The sequence below is a fragment of the Vombatus ursinus genome, unplaced genomic scaffold (assembly GCF_900497805.2).
Source record: "Vombatus ursinus unplaced genomic scaffold, bare-nosed wombat genome assembly UNPS02004704.1, whole genome shotgun sequence".
NCBI classification, from domain to species: domain Eukaryota; kingdom Metazoa; phylum Chordata; class Mammalia; order Diprotodontia; family Vombatidae; genus Vombatus; species Vombatus ursinus.
In genome coordinates, this window is record NW_020944482.1 from 702,444 (window position 1) to 725,491 (window position 23,048).

The 23,048-nt window shown below is 35.7% G+C and overlaps 1 protein-coding gene across 1 annotated transcript in view; it reads right to left on the minus strand.

Annotated features, from left to right (window-relative positions):
- TBCD (tubulin folding cofactor D) overlaps positions 1-23,048 on the minus strand; it is a 445,631-nt gene that overhangs the window by 333,046 nt on the left and 89,537 nt on the right. The window contains exon 11 of the mRNA XM_027840857.1: positions 7,248-7,384. Coding sequence (XP_027696658.1) covers positions 7,248-7,384 — 137 coding nt within the window. The remainder of the gene's footprint in view (positions 1-7,247; positions 7,385-23,048) is intronic.

Sequence of the window (23,048 nt, forward strand, 5' to 3'; positions counted from 1 at the left end):
ACAATACGCAGGTAGGAATTGTTTCCTTTTTTGTACTTATATTTTTAATATCTAACCATATTATGGTATTGACAACACAGTAGGAGCTCAATAAATATTTATCGATTAATAATGTGAGACATATAAGAAACAAATACAAAGTAAGGCCGGGTGGAAGGGGTTGTGGAAATATTAACTAGCAAAATAAGAAAAGGTTCCTTAAAATAGGCAGCACCTGAGGTGTACCATACAAGTTGTTAGAGGTTTCCAAAAGGCAAAAGTAAGGAAGAAAAGAGTAAAAGACATGGAGGAACCTCTGCAAAAGCAAAGAAGCTGGAGGAAATAGTAAGCATTCCAAGTTAGCTAAAACCTTTTGTGAGCTTTAGCAGAGCTTTGGTAAGTAAGATATTAGTAGCTAGGGAAATCAGAAAAAGGCTCATGTGGGGCATGTTGAGTTTGAGATGCCTACAGATATTCAGTTATAAATGTCTAGTAGGAAAGTGATTAATGTGGGACTGGAGCTCCAGACAGACCATGGTTAGAGAAACAGACGTTAAGTGTCAACTGCACAGAGATTATAACTAAGCCTATGAGAAATGATGAGATAATTAAGAGTGTATATAGACATAGAAGAGACAGACCAGGACACAGCTGTGGGGCATACCAACATACAGGAGGATAAGGATGATGACCCTGCAGGAGACAATGAGGAGTGGTCAGACAGGTAGAAGAAAAACTAGGAAAGATGCGTCAGAATAGAGTATATCCAGGAGGAGGGTGTACACAATAGTATCACATAGATGAGGATTAAGGAAGATATTAGATGATAGTTCGAGGGTCAAATGAAATTTAAGGAGAGGGAAAGCAGGTTTAGAGACAGCAAAAGGAAGAGACCAGAAAATAGGAAGAAAATGAAAATGAGAGAAAACAGGAGGATGACTATAGAGGCAAGAGATGAGATCAAGGGTACAGGAGGAGAACTCTGAAGACGACATCAGAGACTGGAGAAAAGAAGAAAACTATGGGAAACAATGAGGTATAAAATTGAGGTCAAGCTAGAGCTTACGAGTAGTCTATTTTTAAATTTATTACAACATGGCAATATTTCATTACATTCATGTGTCACAAACCATTTAAGCGGTCTCTATTTTCTCAGTATAACATGAGACAAGATCAACTGTTACAGCAACAGGACTAGCCAAAGCCTTCCCACCATAAGTGTGGCACTAAATCTGTAGACTGGAATAATGAGCATACAAAAAAAGAATCCAACAATAATGAACTATGGTGGCAGAATCATTCAAGACAAAAACACAGAAGAAAAGAATAACTCAGAGAAAAAAACCAACTAAGCATTAACTCAACTAGAATTCCTGAAAGAAATGAAGCAAGAGTTAAAAAAAAGTTTAAAATGTTTGTATAAATGAAATGAAAGCACTTGAGGAAAAAAATGAAAAAGAAATAAGAGTTTTGGAAGAACTGAAGAAATAATCAGTAACTTGGCACAAGAGGTACAAAATCTTGACCAAGCAATAAACTCCCTGAAAATTAGAATGGACCAAATAGAAACCAATGATTTCATGAAGTACTTTAAGCAAAGTCAAAAAGCTGGAAAAAAAAATAGAAGAAAATGTAAAGTATCGCATGGGGGGAAAAACTGACCTGAAAAATATATCAAGGAGAGATATTTTAAAAATCAATGAACTATCTGAATACTATGACCAAAAAAAGAGTCTAGACATCGTATTCCAAGAAATCTTAAAGGTAAATGGCCCAGATCTCTTAGAACTAGGGGGCAAAGTAGAAATAGAAAGAAAAAATCTCCTAAAAGAAATATCTCCTGAAAGAAACACCAAAATGAAAACTCCCAGGAACATCACAGCCAAAATCAAGAATTTCCAGGTCAAAGAAAAAGATACTACAAGCAAGTCATAAAGTAAAAATTCAAGTACCCAAAAGCAAGAGTCAGAATCACACATGATTTAGCAGACATCACTATAAAAAGGTATTGAACTTGGAATATGATATTCCAGAAGTCAAAGGATTTGAGCTAACAGCAAAGAATAACTTATCCTGAAAAACTGAGAACAAAGCAAGAGAAAAAAAAAATAAAACTTTAACGAAATAGAGAATTCCCAAACACTCCTGAAGAGTTACAAAGAAATTCTGACATTCAAATAAAGGAATGAAGAGAAACATAAAAAAGTAAACATAAATGAACAATGATAAAGGACTAAACAAGGATAAAATGTTTAATTCAAATATGGGAGATCATACATGTGTCCTCTCTCAACCCTATAGTCATCAGGCCACATGGAGAAAGTACAATTAGATGAGGCCTGGTTGTCATGGCTGTCATGTCGTGATGACCTTAAGAATGGAAAAAGAGTGGAAGAGGAATAAATCGGGGGTGGGAAAGACAGGGAAAATTATCTCACATACTCAGGATACAAGAGAAGACATCTATATAAATAAGGAGGAAGGAGTGGAAGAGACTTAGACTGACACAAAACTGACACTTTGAACCTCACTCTCATCTGAACCGGTCAAAAGGAAGAATACACACAAACCCAAACACACACAAATACTAAAATACATTTCGTTCAAGAGGGAAAGAAAAAATAGGGAGAAGGGAGAGGAAGAACTGGAAAATCAATTAAGGGAAGGATTAGTCCTGAGCAAACAAGGATGTATAAAAAACACTTATTGCTATTTTGAGGTGGCAAAGAATGGGAATTTGAGGGGCACCCATAAATTATGGAATGGATGATGAAGTTACGGTGTGTTTGTGAGTGTATTGTTGCTTATAAAATGTGTGTGTGCGTGTGTATACATACATATATATATATGTATGTATACACACGCACACACACACACACACTCACACACGCATGCGTTTTATAAGCAAGTGGGTAAAACAGTGCACAGAACACTGGACCTGGTGTCAGAAGACCCAAGTGGTATAAATCTGCTCTCAGACACTTACTAGGTATATGACCCTAGACAAGCCACTTAGCCTCTGTTTGCCTAACTTTCTACAACTACAAAATGGGGATAGTAATAGCACCTACCTCAAAGGGTTGTTGTGAGGATTAAGTGGGACAATTTTTGTAAAGTGGTAGCACAGAATAGGTTTTATATAAATTTTCATTTCCTTCTCCCCTATTGTGTTGAACGTAATGGCTAACCAGAATTAAAGACAACTAATGATGAAACATGTTACCCACTACCTAACACAGAAGTGAAAGACTCAGAAAGGAGAATGAGACACGTTTTTTGAACATGGCCAATATGGAAAACAGTTTGACTATTCACAGTTGGAATGGGTCTTTTTTTCCTTGTATTCTCAGTTCAGAGGAAGGGGATCTTGGCTATTTAAAACAGATGAAATTATTTTTGGGGGGGGGAGGAATAAGTGTTGTATGTTGTCAAAAGCTTTTGACACATCTTCTGAGAGAAGCGTGATTTTTGTTGTTTTCATTATTAATGTGGCCAATTGTGTTTGTAATTTCCCTAATACTGCATAACTCTGCACTCCTGATACAAATCCAGTCCGGTTATACTATGGGATCTTTAGGATGTATTACTGTAATCTCCCTATTAATATTTCATTTAAAATGTTTACATCAATATTCATTAGGGAAATTAGTCTATACTTTTCTTTCTCTATTTTGACTCCCTGGTTTAGATATTAAGACCATACTGTCATTGAAGGAATTTGGTAGGAATCCTTCTTTTACTATTTTCTTTCCAAAAACTGAAGTATTAGAATTAACTTTCTTTAAATTTTTGGTAAAACGTGCTTATAAATCCATTTGGTTTTTAATTTTCAAATGAAAATGAGGTTCAAGTGTGGCCTGTAAACCACTCTCCTCATGCCTTTCTCTTTGCTGAATAAACTTTTATTTCTGTATCCCATTTATGAGATAATTTTCCCCATTCCACCACTTCCTCTTATCAGAGTGTATAACTATAACTCCTTCCTATCCTTTCCATTCATCTTTTAATATCATCAAAACATAATAGAACCATTCCCAGGCCCTGTATCTAGTTAAATTCCCTTTATAAGTGCTATTGATAATAAAGTTTTGAGGGACTACATGTATTAGCTCTCCACATAATAATGTAAACAGTCTAACCTTGCATAGCTTATGCCCACTTGCTCATGTTTACCTTTTTATACTTCTCGTAACTCCTGTTTGTTGCTGTTGTTGTTGTTAAGTCATTTTTTCCTATTGTGTCCAACTCTCTGTGACCCTATTTGGTGTTTTCTTGGCAAAGATACTGGAATGGTTTGCCATTTCCTTCTCCAGCTTATTTTACAGATAAGGAACTAAGGAAAACATGATTAAGTGACTTCCCCAGGAGCACGTAGCTAGTAAGTATCTGAGGAAATCTTCCTGACTCCAGGCCCAGCACTCAATCCACTGTGCCACCTAGCTGCCCTTGACTGATGCATTTGTATGGCAGATTTTCTACTCAGCTCAGGTCTTTTCATCAGTAATGCTTGGAAGTCCTCTATTTCATTAAAGATCCATTTTTCCCACTGCAGCATTATATTCAGTTTAATTGAGTACGTTATTCTTGGTTGTAGGCCTAATCTTTTGCCTTCTAGAATGTCCAATAATATTCCAAGTTCTTCACCCCTTTATTGTGCTGGCTAACTTCTGTGTGATTCTCACTATCACTTCTTATTACAGAATTTTTTCAAGCTGCTTATGGAATTTTTTTTCCTTGTCCTATCAGCTCTGGGTTTTGGCCACAATATTCCTTGGAGGTTTCATTTTCAGGTTTCTTTCAGGTGCTCACCAGTAAATTCTTTGAGTTTCTACACTGTCCTCTGGTTCTAAGAGATCAGGACAGTTTAAAGAATCCTTGCAATCTGATGTCTTGGATCTTTTTTTGCCTCATAGCTTTCAGCCAGTCCTATGATTCTTATCAGTCCTGGATGCTTTCTTCAGATAAGTTATTTTTGTTATAAAATTCCACATTTTCTTCTCTTTTTTTTTTAAGTCTTTTGACTTTGTTTTAATACATCATATTGGCTCTTGCGATTAATAGTTTCTATTTGGTCTATTTTAATTTTCAGGGAGTTATTTTCTTGGGTAAGGTTTTGTACCTCTAGTTCCAGGGTTTTAATTGTCTTTTCATATCTTTCCTCCAAAGTTCGCATTTCATTTTCCATACTTTACCACTCTTGTTTTTTAAAAAATAATAATTTTTAGCTAAAAAAAAAAAAACTCTTTACTTTTGGACTTCAGTTCAAAATAAATTTTTCTTTGAGGCTTTGCTTGTAAATGTTAAGTCATTTTCTTCTTCTGGGTTTCCATCTTGAGTTTGCTTGTCTCCATAATATGTCTTTATAACTTGAATCTATTTTTTTTTCATTTATTATTCCAGCCCACAGCTTGACTTTAGACTTCATATTAGTGCTGATTTCTGCACACTTCTATGGGTAATGTTTAGCCTGAACTTCTGTCTTCTTACAAAACGAGTGTCTGTCTGCTTTCAGTACTCCTAAAGTAATGTAATCAAGGTGAAATCTGCTCCCTGCCCTCCTGGTCTGAGCTCTGCAGGCTCCTGACCTAGGTTTCTGTCTGTTAGTTTGTCCCTGGTTGAGAGTTTCAGTAGACTGCTGCTAGACTGATCTTCTGTTACCCTGCTAGGAGGCTTTCCAGATTCAGTGACTAAATCACAGATTCCTCTTTAGTTTGGGACTTCTGTCCTGGTTGTTACAATGAAGCATTCACCCTAAGCTAGAGGAAAGAACTGAGTGCTCACTTTGTTCCTGAGATCAGAGCCATACAGTTACTGTTTGCTTCAGAACTTGCTCTTTTTCAGCACAAAGCTAGAACCTGCAAGAGATCACTTCTGTCCACCAGCAAATATTTGCAGATCTACCCCGACCAGTTCTCCCAAGAACCTAACTGAATGAAATACCCAGACCATACTAGTTCCTGCATGCTATTTGTGTATGTAGTTCAGGAATCCATTGGGATCTCTTCTTGCCCAAGTTCTTCGTGCCCTGGTGGCCAGTCTCAGCTCTCTTTCAGTCCCCTACAACTATAACATTTCATATACAGTGTGCCTCAGGCAGAAACTCCCCCCCCCGCCAATAACTGCAGACCTGTCTGTGTCCCTAAGTCTGGATGGAAAAATGATTCACAGTTATTTTTTTTCAATGCATTTTATAGATCTTGGAGGATACGGTTTGGTAGGGGAAATCTAGGCTATACTTCTTCCTCCTACTCTGCCATCTTCCCAGAAGTTGGACAAAAGAAATAAAGTAACTAAAGGCTACTGAATTCTTGTAACTACAGGCACCCAAACTCTTTAACAATAGCAACTACTATGAGCCTCAAAATCATCTCAAGATTATAATATGTTGAGTTGGAAATAACCTCATAGATCATCTAGTCCAATCTTTCATTTACAAAGAAAGAAGCTGAGGACCAGAAAGATGGAATGACATGTTTGAGGTTATACTAGCACTAAATAACACAGGGAAAATGCAAACATAGGTCTTCTGACTCCAAAGTCAGGCTTCTTAACAATACCCTATGCTGTCTTCAGTTATCTGACCACAATTCACCAAGGTACTTCCATCGGTTCTACCTTCTCTGCAAGAAGCCTTTCCCATTTCTCCTTAATGTTGTCCCTCTGAGATTATATCCAACTTATCCTGAAAATATCTTGTATGTACCCAGCTATCTGCACATTGCTTCCCCTGTTAGACTGTGAATTTGAGAGTAAGAACTGGTTTTTGCCTTTCATTGTATCTCCAGTGCTTATCAGAGTGCCTGGCATATAACAGGTACTTAATAAATGTTGACTTGTATTCCAGTTAGGCCAGCGTTCCCACTGAACCACATCTACACCATGTTTATATTTACCTTCAAATGTAACATTGCTCATACTGTTTCTATCACCTGGAATACCCTCCTTCACCTAAAAAAAATCTAACCCATTATAGCCTCAATTCTTCCAAATTCCAAGCCTCAACAATATCAGAAATTACTGAGCTCTAGTTTTCTATGAAATCCCATGGCAATTACTGTCCCTGCTATAAATTCTTTATTTTCTACTCCTTCATATCTATTAAATAGTGTATACATATACTGAACAAATAAAAAGTCCATTATCAAATAATAATCAATTAACAAGTATGGTTAGTCCTATCCACAGAAACTAACTGAAACTTCAAATATTCAGAACCTGAGAAATGGTTTGAAGACTAAGTGGAAAATATCAATCCAGCTGTAACACACCTATGACATTTTCAACCTCCTCAGGAACATCATAGTCTTCATCATTGTCAGAAGCTAAAATTTGGGGGATCTGCCTCTCTTCATCCTGGGTAGAAAGCCGCAGATTGGCAATCAAGGATCGACAACCACGTTGATATCTAAAAAGAAAATAAACATTAATTCAAAGTTAAGAGTTAGTAGTGGGAACTTCAGAAACTTAATAATTTAACATATTCTCAATATTGTAATTACCCTCAATCTATCAAAACACACCCATAATAAGAATTACTCACACACATACATTTGTATATGAAAACACTTTAAAATTCATAAAATGTTATCCCTATGAGGTTAATTAATGTAAGCATTATGATCCACAGAGTCCATAAATTAAAGAACAGAATTCAGTCCATCAATAAACATTAATTAAGTGCTTACAGTATGCCAAGCACTATGCAAAGCACTAGGGATACAAAGAAAGACAAAAGTCAGTTACTGACCTCAAGGAGCTATACTCTGCTGGGAGAGTGAATATGCAAACAACTATGCACAAACAAGATATATACCAGATAACATGGAAATAATTAAGAAATGAAAGAAACTGAACAAGCTAGGAATGAATCATCAAATAAAAAAACCCAGGACAACACAGATTTACAAGTGAATTCACCCAAACATTTAAAAAACAATTAATTCCGATACAACATAAACTTGTAAAAAATAAGAAGAGATTCTACAAAAATCCTTCTATCACACAAATATGGTTTTGATATCTAAACCCGGGGAAATCAAAACAGAGAAAAAAAACCATAGACCAATTTCCCTAATCAATCAGCCAATCAATCAGTTCTATTAAGAACCTACTATCTTCCAGGTATCATGCTAAGTATTAGGTATACAAAAAGAGAAAATATCTGTATAACAGTTCAAAGAGAGATAAAGAATCAATGGACAAGGGTCAGAGTGAAAATGGTAATGTGAAAGAAAGCATTTTAGCCTAGTTTTCCTTAACAGCAGGAGGTAGGTGGCACAGTGGATAAAATGCCAGGCTTAGAGTCAGGAAAACAGAAAAAGAAGAGATAAACAAATTGGGCATAAAATTAAAAAACTAGAAAACCAACTATCTTAAAAGTCCTAAATGAACACTAAATTAAAAATCCTGAAAATCAAGAGAAATTAAAAAACTGAAATTTTTTTAAAAAATTGAAATATTAAAACTCACAGCTTTTTTGTCTATTTTGAAGATAGAAATGTTTATTTTAAAGACTAGAAATGTTCTTTAAAACAATACCTGTTTCACATACAATTTAAAAATATCTTAGCACCAATTCTGTCAATAAAAGATGTCCCAGTAAACTCATAACTTTTTTTTTTGAAATAACATAGATAAGCCATGAGCTCATCTTATTTTTTAAAAAAGAAGAAAACCAAATTATTGGGATCAAAATTAAAAAGGTAAATTGATAATCAATTGTGAGAAATAACTCATTCAGACCCAGGAGGGATGAAGTTAAAAGCCCAGTTTATTACACAGTTACAACCTTAGATGTTCTATGGACCAGGACACATTGTAATCTCTAATCCCGGCCACAAAATCCCTCCTCTGTTTTCTCATTGGCTGAGTACTCCTGACAGTTTGCCTATTACACACCTACCCCTTGATATGTCCATCCCTCCTTCTTCATACATCCCATGTTCAGGAAAATAGCATCTTAGCCCCTCCTAGAGGTGGAGAAGCTAATATTTATGAGCCTATTAAGCATGCACACTCTAAGCAAAGCTTAACCTTTGTCCTACTTATGAACTTCTAACAGGAGAACAAGATAAGACCAGCTTTATCCGATTTTACTTAGTTACTTTTAGCAGTTGTTTCAATTTTATGGAACCTTTTCTTCTACTTACCTAACTTCTATCAGCAAAACAAGATAAGAACAGCTGTATCCTCTTTTACTTAGTTACTTTTCTAGCTGTTTGCTCCAAATTTATGGGAACAAACATTTTCATTATATCTCTCATCAATGAAGAAAAGAGAAAAACAATTATCAGAAGCTATTTTCCCCAACTACATACCAATAAAACTGAAAATCTAAATAAATATATACAAAAATATAAATTAATAGAAAACAGGATACTTAAATAATCCTATCTAAAATTAAGAGGGGTTTGAGAAGGCTTCCAATAAAAGATGAGATTTTAGATGGGACTTAAAGGAAGCCAGGGAGGCCAGGAGGTAAAACAGAAGAGGGAGAGTATTCTAGGCATAGGGAACAGCCAGAGAAGATGCCCAGAGTCAAGAGATGGAATGTCTTGTTTATGGAACAACCAGGAGGCTCTAATTTCATAGGCTATAATATGGGAGACAACATATGAACAAACATAAAAAGCAACCTATATACAGGATAAATAGGAAATAACTAAAAGTGGGAATTAAGAGGGATTGGAGAAGGCTTCCTATAGAAGGCAGGATTTTAGTCAGGAATTATAGTAGGCCAGGAAGAGGGAAAACATTCCTGACATGGAGAAAAATGACTGGTACCTCCTTGGTACAGTCCATTCCAGTTTAACAACTCCATGAAACAAGAAATATTGAAGAAAAAAAAAGGGCACAAGATTGGAACAGAATATAAGGTATCTTATACTGAAAAACAACTAAGGTTTTCCAGGAGCCAAGACGGTGGAGGAAACAGTAAATCGCTGTCACTCTCCCAAATGGACCTCTGAAAAAAGCAGAAAATAGTGCCCCAGGAAAAATCCTGGAACAGTGGAGGCAGCAGAAAGACAAGCAGTCTTTTACCCAGGAAACTTAGAGGATCATCAAAAAAGGTCTGTCTCACTCTGGTAAAAGGGTAGCACATTCCAAGCCCCACCATAGCAAACCAGCAGGAGATCCTCAGCTGGAGGATGGTGGAGCAGGCAAATGTCAACATCAGGACCCACTTCATGCGTTAGCATAGCTACGGGAACCAGCAGACTCCAGCTCTGAGAACAACTACATGCTGACACAGCCCTGGGCAGGCAAGCCTCCTCTAGCTGCGGAACTCTATACTTCAGCTCAGCCTCAAGCTGGCAGGTGTCTCTCAGCTTCCAGATCACTCCATGCTCTAGTGCAGTCCCAGGGGGCAGGCAAACTCCAGTGGCCAGACCTCCAGAGGCTACAGAGGAGTGCCAGAGGGCAGGCATCCTCCACGGGCTAGACCACATGCATCAGCACAGCCTGTGGAAATGCAGAAAAACCACACCTGCCCTCAGCACATGTCAGACATTAGCACAAGGACCACACAGCTCAGCACCAGGAAAGCTCTCAGACACCTACAGTTTACACCTGCCAGCACCTGAGCTCCCAGCACACAGAGCCACTGACCAGGCCCCTAGCACTCAGCACAAGAAGTATGGGACAGTGCCCCATCTGCCCCAGAAGTACAGCTCAACTTTAAAAGCCAGGAAAAAGAGCAAAAACGAACACTGACCATAGACAGTTTCTATTGGGACAGGGAAGATCAAGATACAAATTTTGGAAGAGTTCAAGAAGGATTTTAAAAGTCAAATAAGAGAGGCAGAAGAAAAATTAGGAAAACAAAAGAATATGCAAGACAGAGTCAACAGCTTAGAAAAGGAAAGATAAAAATTGACTGAAGAAAACAATTCCTTAAAAAACACAATTGGCCAAATGGGGAAAAAAAAATCCACTGAAGAAAACAACTCCTTAAAAAGTAGAATTAGCCAAACGGAAAAGGAGGTAACAAAAGCTAACTGGAAAAAAAAAAACAAACAATTCCTTGCAGGGCTGGTTCAATATTAGGAAAACTATCAGCATAACTGAGCATATCAATACCAAAACTAATAGAAACCACATGATCATCTCAATAGATGCAGAAAAAGCTTGTGACAAAATACAACACCCATTCCTATTAAAAACACTAGAAAGCACAGGTATAAATGGAGTCTTCCTTAAAATAATAAAGAGCATCTATCTAAAACCTTCAGCAAGCATAATATGCAACAGGGACAAGTTAGAAGCATTTCCAATAAGATCAGGGGTGAAACAAGGATGTCCATTGTCACCATTGTTATTCAATATCGTACTGGAAACGTTAGCTTTAGCGATAAGAGAAGAAAAAGAAACTGAAGTTATTAGAATAGGCAAAGAAGAAACAAAGCTATCACTCTTTGCAGATGACATGATGATATACTTAGAGAATCAAGTAAAAAACTACCTGAAATAATAAACAAATTTAGCAAAGTTGCAGGCTATAAAATAAACCCACATAAATCATCAGCAATTCTATATACTACCAAGAAAGTCCAACAGCAAGAAACAGAAAGAGAAATTCCATTTAAACTTACTGTAGACAGTATAAAATATTTAGGAGTCTACCTCCCGAAACAAACCCAGGAACTCTATGAACAAAATTACAAAACACTTTTCACACAAATAAAGTCAGATCTAAATAACTGGAAAAAACATCAGTTGCTCATGGGTAGGCTGAGCTAATATAATAAAAATGACAATTCTACCCAAGCTAATTTACTTATTCAGTGCCATACTAATCAAACTACCAAAAAAGTATTTTATAGAGTTAGAAAAATAATAACAAGATTCATCTGAAAGAACAAAAGGTTCAGAATATCTAGGGAACTAATAAAAAGAAATGCAGGGGAAGGTGGCCTAGTAATTCCAGATCTTAAATGGTATTATAAAACAGCAATCATCAAAACTGCTTGGTACTGGCTAAGAAAGAGTGGTGGATCAGTGGAATAGGTTACATACGCCAAGACACAGTAGTCAATGACTATGGTAATCTTTTATTTGATAAACCCAAAGATCCCAGCTTCTGGGATAAGAACCCACTCTTTGAAAAAAACTGCTGGGAAAACTGGAAAGGAGTATGGCAGAAACTAGGCATAAACCAAAATCTTACACCATATACCAAAATAAAAGTCAAAATGGGTTCATGATTCAGATATAAAGGCTGATACTATAAGCAAACTGGAAGAGCAAGGAATAGTTTACCTATCAGATCTATGGAGAACAGAAGAATTCATAACCAAACAGGACACAGAGAACATTACGAAAAGCAAAATGGATAACTGTGATTACATTAAATTGAAAAGTTTTTGCACAAACAAAGCCAATGCAACTAAGATTAGAAGGAAGGTAGAAAATTGGGAAAGAATTTTTACAACTAGTCTCTCTGATAAGGACCTCATTTCTAAAATATATAGAGAATTAAGTCAAAATTATAAGAATACAAGCCATTCCTCAATTGATAAATGGTCAAAGGATATGAACAGACAGTTCTCAGATGAAGACATTAAAGCCAACTATAGTCATATGAAAAAATGCTCTAAATCACTATTGATTAGAGAAATGCAAATCAAAACAACTCTGAGGTACCACATCACACCTATCAGATTGGCCAACATGACAAAAACAGGAAAATGATAAATGATGGAGAAGATGTGGGAAAACTGGAACACTAATGCATTGTTGGTGTAGTTGTGAAATGATCTAACCATTTTGGAGAGCAATTTGGAACTATGCCCAAAGGGCTACAAAAATGTGCATACCCTTTGACCCAGCAATAGCACTTCGAGAGCTATATCCCAGAAAGATCATACAAATGGGAAAAGGACCTACATGTACAAAAATATTCATAGCAGCTCTTTTTGTCGTGGCAAAGAACTGGAAATTGAGAGGATGCCCATCAATTGGGGAATGGCTGAGCAAGTTTTGGTATATGAATGTGATGGAATACTATTGTGCTATAAGAAATGATGAACAGGCTGACTTCAGAAAAACCTGGGAAGACTTGTACGGTCTGATGCTGAGTGAAGTGAACAGAACCAAGAGAACACTGTACACAATAACAGCCATGTTATGTGATAACTAATATTGATAAACTTAACCCTTCCCAGTAATACAAGGATCTGAGACATCGCCAGAGGCCTCATGATGGAAAATGCTATCCACATCCAAAGAAAAACTATGGAAGTTGAATTGTTATTTTTTTTTTCGCTTCTGTTGAGTTTTGTTTCCTCTTTCTGATGGTTCCTCCTATTGGTTTTAACTTTTACTTAAAACATCACTCACATGAAAATATGTTTAATAGGAATGTAAATGTATAGCCTATATCAGATTGTACGCTGTCTTGGTGAGGGTGGTGGGGAGGAAGGGGGAGAAAAATTTTAAACTCAAAAGCATATGGAAGTGATTATTGATAAATCAAAATAAATTAATTTTTAAAAAAAGAAAAGAAAAAAACAAAAAAAAACAATTCCTCAAAAATTAGAATTGGGCAAGTGGAAGCTAATGACTGTATGAAACATCAAGAATCAGTCAAACAAAATCAAAAGAATAAAAAAAAAAAAACTGAAGAAAATGTAAAATACCTCAATGGAAAAACAACTGACCTGGAAAACAGATCCGAGAGAGATAATTTAAGAATTACTGGTCTACCTGAAAACAGTGATCAAAAAAAAGAGCCTAGACAGCATCTTTCAAGAAATCATGAAGGAAAACTGCGCTGAGGTCCTAGAACCAGAGGGTAAAATAGTCATTGAAAGAATCCATCAATCACCCCTTGAAAGAGATCTCAAAAGGAAAACTCCAAGGAATATTGTAGCCAAATTCCAGAATTGCCAGATCAAGAAGAAAATACTGCAAGTAGGCAGAAAGAAACAATTTAAATATCACGGAACTAGTCAAGATTACGCAGGACCTAGCAGTTTCTACATTAAAGGATGGAAAGGCTTAGACTAAGATATTCCGGAATGTAAAGGAGCTTGGATTACAACCAAGAAGCAACTACCCAGCAAGACTGAGCATAAACTTTCAGGGAAAGAGACAGACATTCAATGAAATAGGGGACTTCCAAACCTTCCTGATGAAAAGACCAGAGTTTAACATAAAATTTGATCTCCAAATACAAGACTTAAGAGAAGGATAAAAAAGATAAACTGAAAATCAATAAGGTTAAAGTATTTACATCCCTACATGGGAAGGTGATACATGTAACTCTTGAGAACTGTATCTTTATTATGGTATTTAGAAGGGGTATAGATAGACAGACAGTGTGGGTATAAGTTGAATTTGATTGGATGATAAAAAAATAATTAGGGGGTGAAAAAAAGGATAGTACTGGGAGAATAGGAAAGGAGAAGGCAGAAAAGGGTAAATTATATCACATGAAGAGGCACAAAGACCTATTACAGCAGAAGGAAAGAAGACATGGAGGCAAGCATTGTTTGAACCTTACTTTCATCAGATTTGGTTCAAAGAGGAAATAACATACACACTCAGTTAGAAATAGAAATCTATCTTAACCAATAGGAAGCAGGAGGGGAAAGGGGAAAGAAAAGAGGGGGGCTGATAGAAGATAAGGAAGAAGGGAGGGAAGAAGTAGTAGGAGAAAGGGGAAAGAAAAGGGAGGGGGGCTGATAGAAGGGAGGACAGATGAAGGTAGACAGTGGTCAAAAGCAATACACTAGTGAGGAGGGAAAGGGAAAAAGGAGAGAAAAAGGCATAAATGGTGAGGTAATATTGAGAGAAAAATACAGTCAAAAATCATAACCGTGAATGTGAATGGAATAAACTCTCCCATAAAACAGAAGCAGACAGCAGAGTGGATTAAAAACCAATCTTACAATAAGTTGTTTACAAGGAACACATTTGAAGCAGAGAGACACATACAGAGTTAAGATAAAAGGCTAGAACAGACTATATTATGCTTCAGCTGAAATAAAGAAAGTAGGAGCAGCAATCCTGATCTCAGACAAAGCAAAAACATAAATAGATCTAATTAAAAGAGATAAGAAATGAAACTACATCCTGCTCAAAGGTACTATAATAGACAATGAAGTAATATCAATACTAAACATATATGCACCAAGTGGTATAGCATTCAGATTCTTAGAGGAGAAGTTAACGGAGTTACAGGAAAAAAATAGCAAAACTATACTAGTGGGGGGCCTCAACCTTCCCCTCTCAGAAATAGATAAATCTAACCACAAAATAAAGACGAAAGAAATTAAGAGGTGAATAGAATCTTAGAAAAGTTAGATATGGTAGACCTCTAGAGAAAACTGAATGGGAACAGAAAGGAATATACCTTTCTCTCAGCCGTACATGGCACCTACACAAAAACTGACCATGTATTATTAGGGCATAAAAAACCTCACAATCCAATGCAGAAAGGCAGAAATATTAAATGCAGCCTTTTCAAATCATGACATAATAAAAATTACATGTAATAAAGGGCCATGGAAAGATAGACTAAAAAATTAATTGAAAACTAAATAATCTAATCCTAAAAAATGAGTGGGTAAAATAGGAAATCACAGAAACAATCAATAACTTCTTCAAAGAGAATGATAATAATGAGACAACACACTAAAATTTATGGGATGCAGTCAAAGCAGTTTTTAGTGAAAACTTTGTATCTCTCAATGCTTACAGGAATAAAACAGAGAAAGATGAGATCAATGAATTGAACATGCAACTAAAAAAAACTAGGAAAAGAATAAATTAAAAATCCTATTATTAAATACCAAATTAGACATTCTTAAAATCAAAGGAGAGATTAATATAATTGAAATTAAGAAAACTACTGAACTAATAAACAAAACTAAGAGCTGGTTTTATGAAAAAAAAACAATAACAGATAAACTTTTGGTTAATTTGATTTTTAAAAAAACCAAATTACTAGTATCAAAAATAAAAAAGGTGAATTCACCACCAATGAAAAAGAAACTAAAATAATAATTTGCAGCTATTTTGCTCAACTGTATGCCAATAAATTTGAAAACCTAAGTGAAATGGATGAATATTTACAAAAATATAAATTGCCAGGTTAACAGAAAAGGAAGTAAAAAATTTAAATAAACTCTTTTCAGAAAAAGAAACTGAAGAAGTTATCCACGAATTCCCTAAGAAAAAAATCTCCAGAGCCAGAAGGATTTACAAGTGAATTCTACCAAATACTTAAAGAACAATTAATTCCAGTACTATATAAACTATTTGGAAAATCAGGCAAAGAAGTCCTGCCAAATTCTTTTTATGATACAAATATGGTGCCAATACCTAAACCAAGAAGAGCCAAAACAGACAAAGAAAATTATAAACCATTTTCCCTAATGAATACAGATACTAAAATTTTAAACAAAATATTACCAAAGAGATTATGGCAACTTATCACAAGGATAATACACTATGACCAGGTGGGATTTATACCAGAAATGTAAGGCTAGTGCAATATTAGGAAAACTATCATCATAATTGACCATATCAATAACAAAATAAATTATATGATTATCTCAACAGATGCAGAAAAAACCTTTGACAAAATACAACACCCATGCCTCTTAAATACACTAGAGAGCACAGGAATAAATGGAAATTTCCTTAAAATAATAAGTAGCATCTATATGAAACCATCACCAAACATAATAGGGATGTAATGTAATAGGGACATAATAGCAAGCATGTAATAGGGATAAGCTAGAATCATTTCCAATAAGATCAGGGGTGAAACAAGGATGTCTATTATCATGACAGTTATTCATTATTGTACTAGAAATGTTACCTTTAGTAATGAAAAAAGAAAGAGAAATTGAAGGAATTAGAATAGGTAAAGGAGAATCAAAGCCAACATTCTTTGCAGATAATATGATGGTATACTAAGACAATCTTAGAGAATTAACTAAAAAACTACCTGAAATAATTAACAACTTTAGCAAAACTGCAGGATATAAAATAAACCCACATAAATCATCAATATTTCTACATATTACTAACAAAGTCCAGCAGCAAGAGATAGAAATGAAAATTCTATTTAAAGTAACTATAGACAATATAAAATATTTGGGAGTCTAGCTGCCACAACAAACCCAGGAACATAATTACAAAACATTTTTCACACAAATAAAGTCAGATCTAAGTAACTAGGAAAATATGGTTAGGCTGAGCTAATATAATAAAAATGACAATTCTACCTAAATTAATTTACTTATTCAATGCTATACCAGTCACACTACCAAAAAATTATTTTATAGAGCTAGAAAAAATAATAACAAAATTCATCTTGAAGGACAAAAGGTCAAGAATATCAAAGGAATTAATGAAAAGATATACAAGGGAAGGTAGCCTAGCAGTACCAGATCTAAAACTGTATTATAAAGGAGCAATCATCAAAACTACTTGGTACTGGCTAAGAAATAGAGTGATGAATCAGTGGAATAGGTTAAGTACACAAGACACAATATTCAATAACTATAGTAATTTACTTTTTGATAAACCCAAAGACCCTAGCTTCTGGGATAAGAACTCACTATCTGACAAAAATTTCTGGGAAAACTGGAAAATAGCATAGCAAAAACTAGGCATAGACCCTTATACCATATACCAAAATGGGTTGAGCACCACTGGATTCGGGAGGACCTGAGTTCAAATGCAGCTTCAGACACTTAACACTTAGTGTTACCCTGGGCAAGTCACTTAACCTCAGTGCCTAGCAAAAAACAAAACAAAACAAATTTTTTTTAAAAAAAGGGTCCACAATTTAGACATAAAGGCTGATACTATAGGCAAACTGGGAGAGCAAGGAATAGTTTACCTGTCAGATTTATGGAGAATAGAAAAATTTATGACCAAACAGGAGGTAAAGAACATTATGAAATGCAAAATAGATAATTTTGATTATATTAAATTGAAAAGCTTTATACAAACAAAGCCAATGCAAACAAGATTAGGAGGGAAGCAGAAAACTGGGGAAGAATTTTTACAACCAGTATCTCTGATAAGGGTCTCACTTCTAAAATATATAGAAAATTGAGTCAAATTTATAAGAATACAAGTCATTCCCCAACTGATAAGTGGTCAAAGGATATAAACAGGCAGTTTTCAAATGAAGAAATTAAAACTATCTATAGTTACATGAAAAATGCTCTAAACTATTGATTAGAGAAACGCAAATCAAAACAACTCTGAGGTACCACATCACACCTATCAGATTGGCTAACATGACCAAATAGGAAAATGATAAATGTTAGAGATGTGGGAAAATCAGAACACTAATGCATTGTTGGTAGAGTTGTGAAATGATCCAACCACTTTGGAGAGCAATGTGGAACTACACCCAAAGGGCTACAAAAATGTGCATAACCTTTGACCCAGGAATACACTTCTAGGGCTGTATCCCAAAGAGATCATAAAAATGTGAAAAGGACCCACATGTGCAAAAATATTTATAGCAGCTCTTTCTGTGGTTGCAAAGAATTGGAAACTGAGGGGATACTCATCAAGTGGGGAATGGCTAAAAAAGTTGTGGCATGTGAATGTAATGGAATACTACTGTGCTATAAGAAATGATGAGTGGGCAGAATTCAGAAAAACCTGGAAAGCCTTGTATAGACTAATATTGAGTGAAGTGAGTAGAACAAGGAGAACGATGTATACAGTAACAGCCACACTGTGCAATGACTAACTTTGACAGATTTAGCTCTTATCAGGAATGCAAGGATCTAAGACAGCTCCAAAAAACTTACACTAGAAAATACCATCCATATCCAGAAAAAGAACTATGGAGTCTGAATGCAGATCAAAGCATACTATTTGCTCTGTCTCTTTTTTTTATTTTGTTTTATTTCTTCTTTCTCGTGTTTCCTCCCATTCGTCTAATTCTTCTTTACAACATGACTAATGTGAAAATATGTTTAATATGAATGTATATGAAGAGCCTAAACCAAATGCATACCATCTTGGGGAGGGGGAGGACAGGAAGAGGGAAAAAATTTAGAACTCAATCTTATGGAAGTGAATGTTGAAAACTAAAAATCAATTAATTTTTTTTTTTTTTAGAAATGCTCCTTAAAGAAATAAAGAACTTAAATAGCTAGGAGAAAAAAAAAAAGAGATAATAGAGTACAGAAGGGTCCGCCATGCTTTAGTACATGGGATCACAAAGAATCAGACACAACTGAATAACAATAACACATGATAAATCAGTATCATTATTTTCATACAAAAAAGGGACAATAAATTTGTTCCTTATAGGATACATTTAATTTTTCTCAAGAAATTGTGAAAGATTACCAAAAATGCTAGCTGTAACAATTTTTCTGAAAAAGAAACAAAAGCAAGATTATCACTTTTGGCTAATGATATGATTATTTTACTTAGAAAACTCCAGAGAGTCAACTAAAAAATTAATCAAAACAATTAAAAACTTCAACAAAGTTGAAGGATATAAAATAAACAAACGCAAATCATCAGCATTTCTGTATCTTACTAATAACATCCATCAGGAAGAGAAATAAAAAGAAATACTACTTAATATTACTATGGACAGTATAAAATATTTGAGAGTCTGTCTGCCAAGACACACAAAAGATCTATATGAACACAATTACAAAACACTCTTCACGCAAATAAAGACAGCTCTAAATAATTAGAGAAATATTACTTACAGGTAGACAAAGTCACTATAATAAATTAATTTACTTATTCAGTGCCATAACAATCAAACTAATAAAGAATTACCTTATAGAGACAGAAAAAAGAATAACAAAATTAATCTGGAAGAACCAAAAGTCAAGACTATAAAGACAGCCAGTGAAAAAACATGGAAAAGAAGGAATTCTAGCACCAGATACCAAACTATACTACAAAGCTGTAATAATCAAAATATTTTGGTATTTGGTAAGAAATAGAGAGGTTAGTAACACCATCACCAACAACTAACATTTATTTAATATTCACAATGTGCTAGGCACTGTGCTAAGTGCTTTACAATTATTATCTCATTTAATCCTCACAACAAACCTGGGAGATAAGTGCTATTATTATTCTCATTTTACAGATGAGGAAATTGAGGCAAACGGGAGTTAAGTGACTTACCCAGGTTTACATACCTAGTAAGTATGTATATTTATATTTATCCCCAGCATTTAACACAGTACCTGGCACAGAGTGAGCACTGGATAAAGACTTTTTTTTATTCATTCATTCCCCTTTTATCCATCCCAGTGACTCTGAATTCCTAACTGCCATTGTTCAACATCCCACTCTAAAGCTACCCATTCCTTGCACTGTGCTCTCTGCAATGCCTGCTCCAAAAGCAATAGATTTGCATTCATCTAAACCTGTTCCTTTCCCACTTCTTCCATCTTCTTGCATTCACTAAGACCTAGCTCCCTCCAGATAGCACAGATTCCCTAGCCAACCTTTCCATCACTGGTTATGCTTTCACACATACTTCCTCCATAACCTCTCAATCTCTGAAACTGTCGGGGGCACTGGAATATATTTTTCAACCCACTGCCATAACTGGCTCTCCATCTATCACTATAACTCAGTAACTTCTCCTCTTTTGGAATTCATTCAATCCATACGTATCACCCAATCAAGATCCTGGTGGCTATTACCAGCTTCAGCGAATTCAGTGCCTAGTTCGCAGTCATCATCTCTTCCTTAATTCCTACCCTCAATCAAGGGAACTTCAACATACATATTAATACTCCATCAAATACCCTAACTTTACAGTTCCTCAACTTAGTCGTTTCCTATGACCTATTTCTCCACTTCAGCTACACAGAGATAGTCATACTCTTCCTTTAGATTTTGTCATCACCCATAAATACGCCACTTCCACGTACATGAACTCTGAAATTCCTTTACTGGATTATAATGTTACTCCTCCAGTCCATCTGCCTTGCAATCCCAAACTCTGTTCTACATTCTCATTATGACCTGCAATCCCTCTACCTCTCAGTACTTTCCCAGACCATCACCCCTGCAATGCTAAACTCTCTTCCCTTTCACATCTTCACCCCTTGGCAAATTAATTCAACACTATACTGCTTCTGGATCAAATGAGATAATATTTTAAAAAGTTCTTAGCATGGTATCTGACACAAAATAGCTGCTATATAAATGCTTATTCCCTTCCCGTCCATTCTTTTACTTTCCTTCCCCTTCTTCTCTGAACCCCTTATCCCTTAGCCTATTGTCAATCTTGCTCTGCCAAACCTGAGTCTTAAAGTACTACCACCATCTGTTACCTTTACACCCTACTCATATACTGCTGAATGAAGCTGGAGAAAATCATGACACTGTGCTGACTGGCTTACTACAAAATTGTGATGCATAATTTCAATTGGGCCCTCTCTGTAGCAAGACAATCCTTTTACAATTTCTTAATTTATTTATCATCCCAGTCACTAAAGCAGCTTTTCGCAATCCTTTCATCCTTCCTCAAAGCCCTTATGGTTCACTATACTCCCCACTCCCAGTTGAGTACCTTGTATGTTATTTCACTGAAAAAAATTGAAGTCTTTCATCAAGAGCTCCCTCTTCACCCTTCATTATTCTCTCTGAAGTACTCTCTCCAAAATTACAGATTATTACTTAATTGCTAAATCTAATGGCCTTTTCTCAATACATATCTTTCTTAACTGCTCTACAATGTTTGACACAGTTGATCATCTCACTATACTTGATACATTCTTCTTTCTAGGTTTCCCTAATGAGGCTCTTGCCTTTTTCTCCTACTTGTATGATTACCTCATCTCAGTCTCCTTTGCTACATCTTCATTCTTTTCCTCTTACTTCTTAGCCCCTTATAATCTGGCTTCTAACTTCACGACTCAAATAAAACTGTCTGTCTGCCAAGACACACAAAAGTTTCCTGTAATCTCTTAACTGAATCATCAAATAACTTTTCCTTAGTTTTCATCCATGTGATGCTATTGACTACATCTTGAATATACTCTCCTCTGAAACTTCTCTTCTACTTTTCCTCCTACCTATGTAACCACTCTTTATTTTCTCCAGGATCATCATTCCTGCCTCCTAACCCTGGGCGTTCCTCTCCACCAAAGCTCTGTCCTGGGCCTTCTTTTCTTCTCCCTCTACACTAATTCACTTGGTGAATTCATCAGCTCCAAAATATTCAGTTATCATGTCTATACAAACGACTCTCAGATTTATTTATCCAGCCCTAATCTCTCTTCTTATCCCCAGTCTCAAAATCTTCAAAATGCCTACTGGACCCATCAAAAAAGACTAAGAAGGATCAATTAGATGGGTAGGAGGAGAACCAGGAAAGTACATTATCATGAAAAGTTAGACGGAAGAGTGTATCAACTAGATTTTCTTGTAGACATCTTAAGCTCAACATGTCAAAAACTGAATTCATTACATTTTCCCTAAAATCTACCTACCCTCTTCCTAATGTCCCTATTACTATGAAGGGTACCACCATCTCCCAGTCACCCATGCTCACAAACTAGATATCATCCTCAGTTCCTCCTTCTATGTCATCCCATCCCCCCATATCTAATCTGTTTCCTAGACCTCTCAATTTTACCTTCATAGCATCTTATATTTTCTCCTCTGCCATCTCTACCATCTGTTAAAGCAACCGTCACTTCATACCTAAACTATTGTTTAGCTACCCATTGGTATCCTTGACTTAAGTTCATCCACCCTTCAACTGTCAAATTTATCTTTATAGAGCACAGTTCTGATCATGTCACTCCCCCATTCAAATAAATCCCCAATACAAATAAATCTCTACTGCTTCCAGGATCCAATATCCTCTTTGGCTAATAAAGCCCTCCACTAGCCCCTTTTTACCTCTCAAGCTTAAACTTTATATCCCAGCACTTATCCAACAATCCAATGGCACTGAGTTCCTTGCTCGTCCTAGCACAAAAAACTCCATCTACTGGCTCTAAGCCTTTTCACTGTCTGTCCTCCATGCCTGGAACATCTCTCCCTTCTCACCTCTATCTCATGGCTTCCTTGGATTTCTTTAAGTCTCAGCA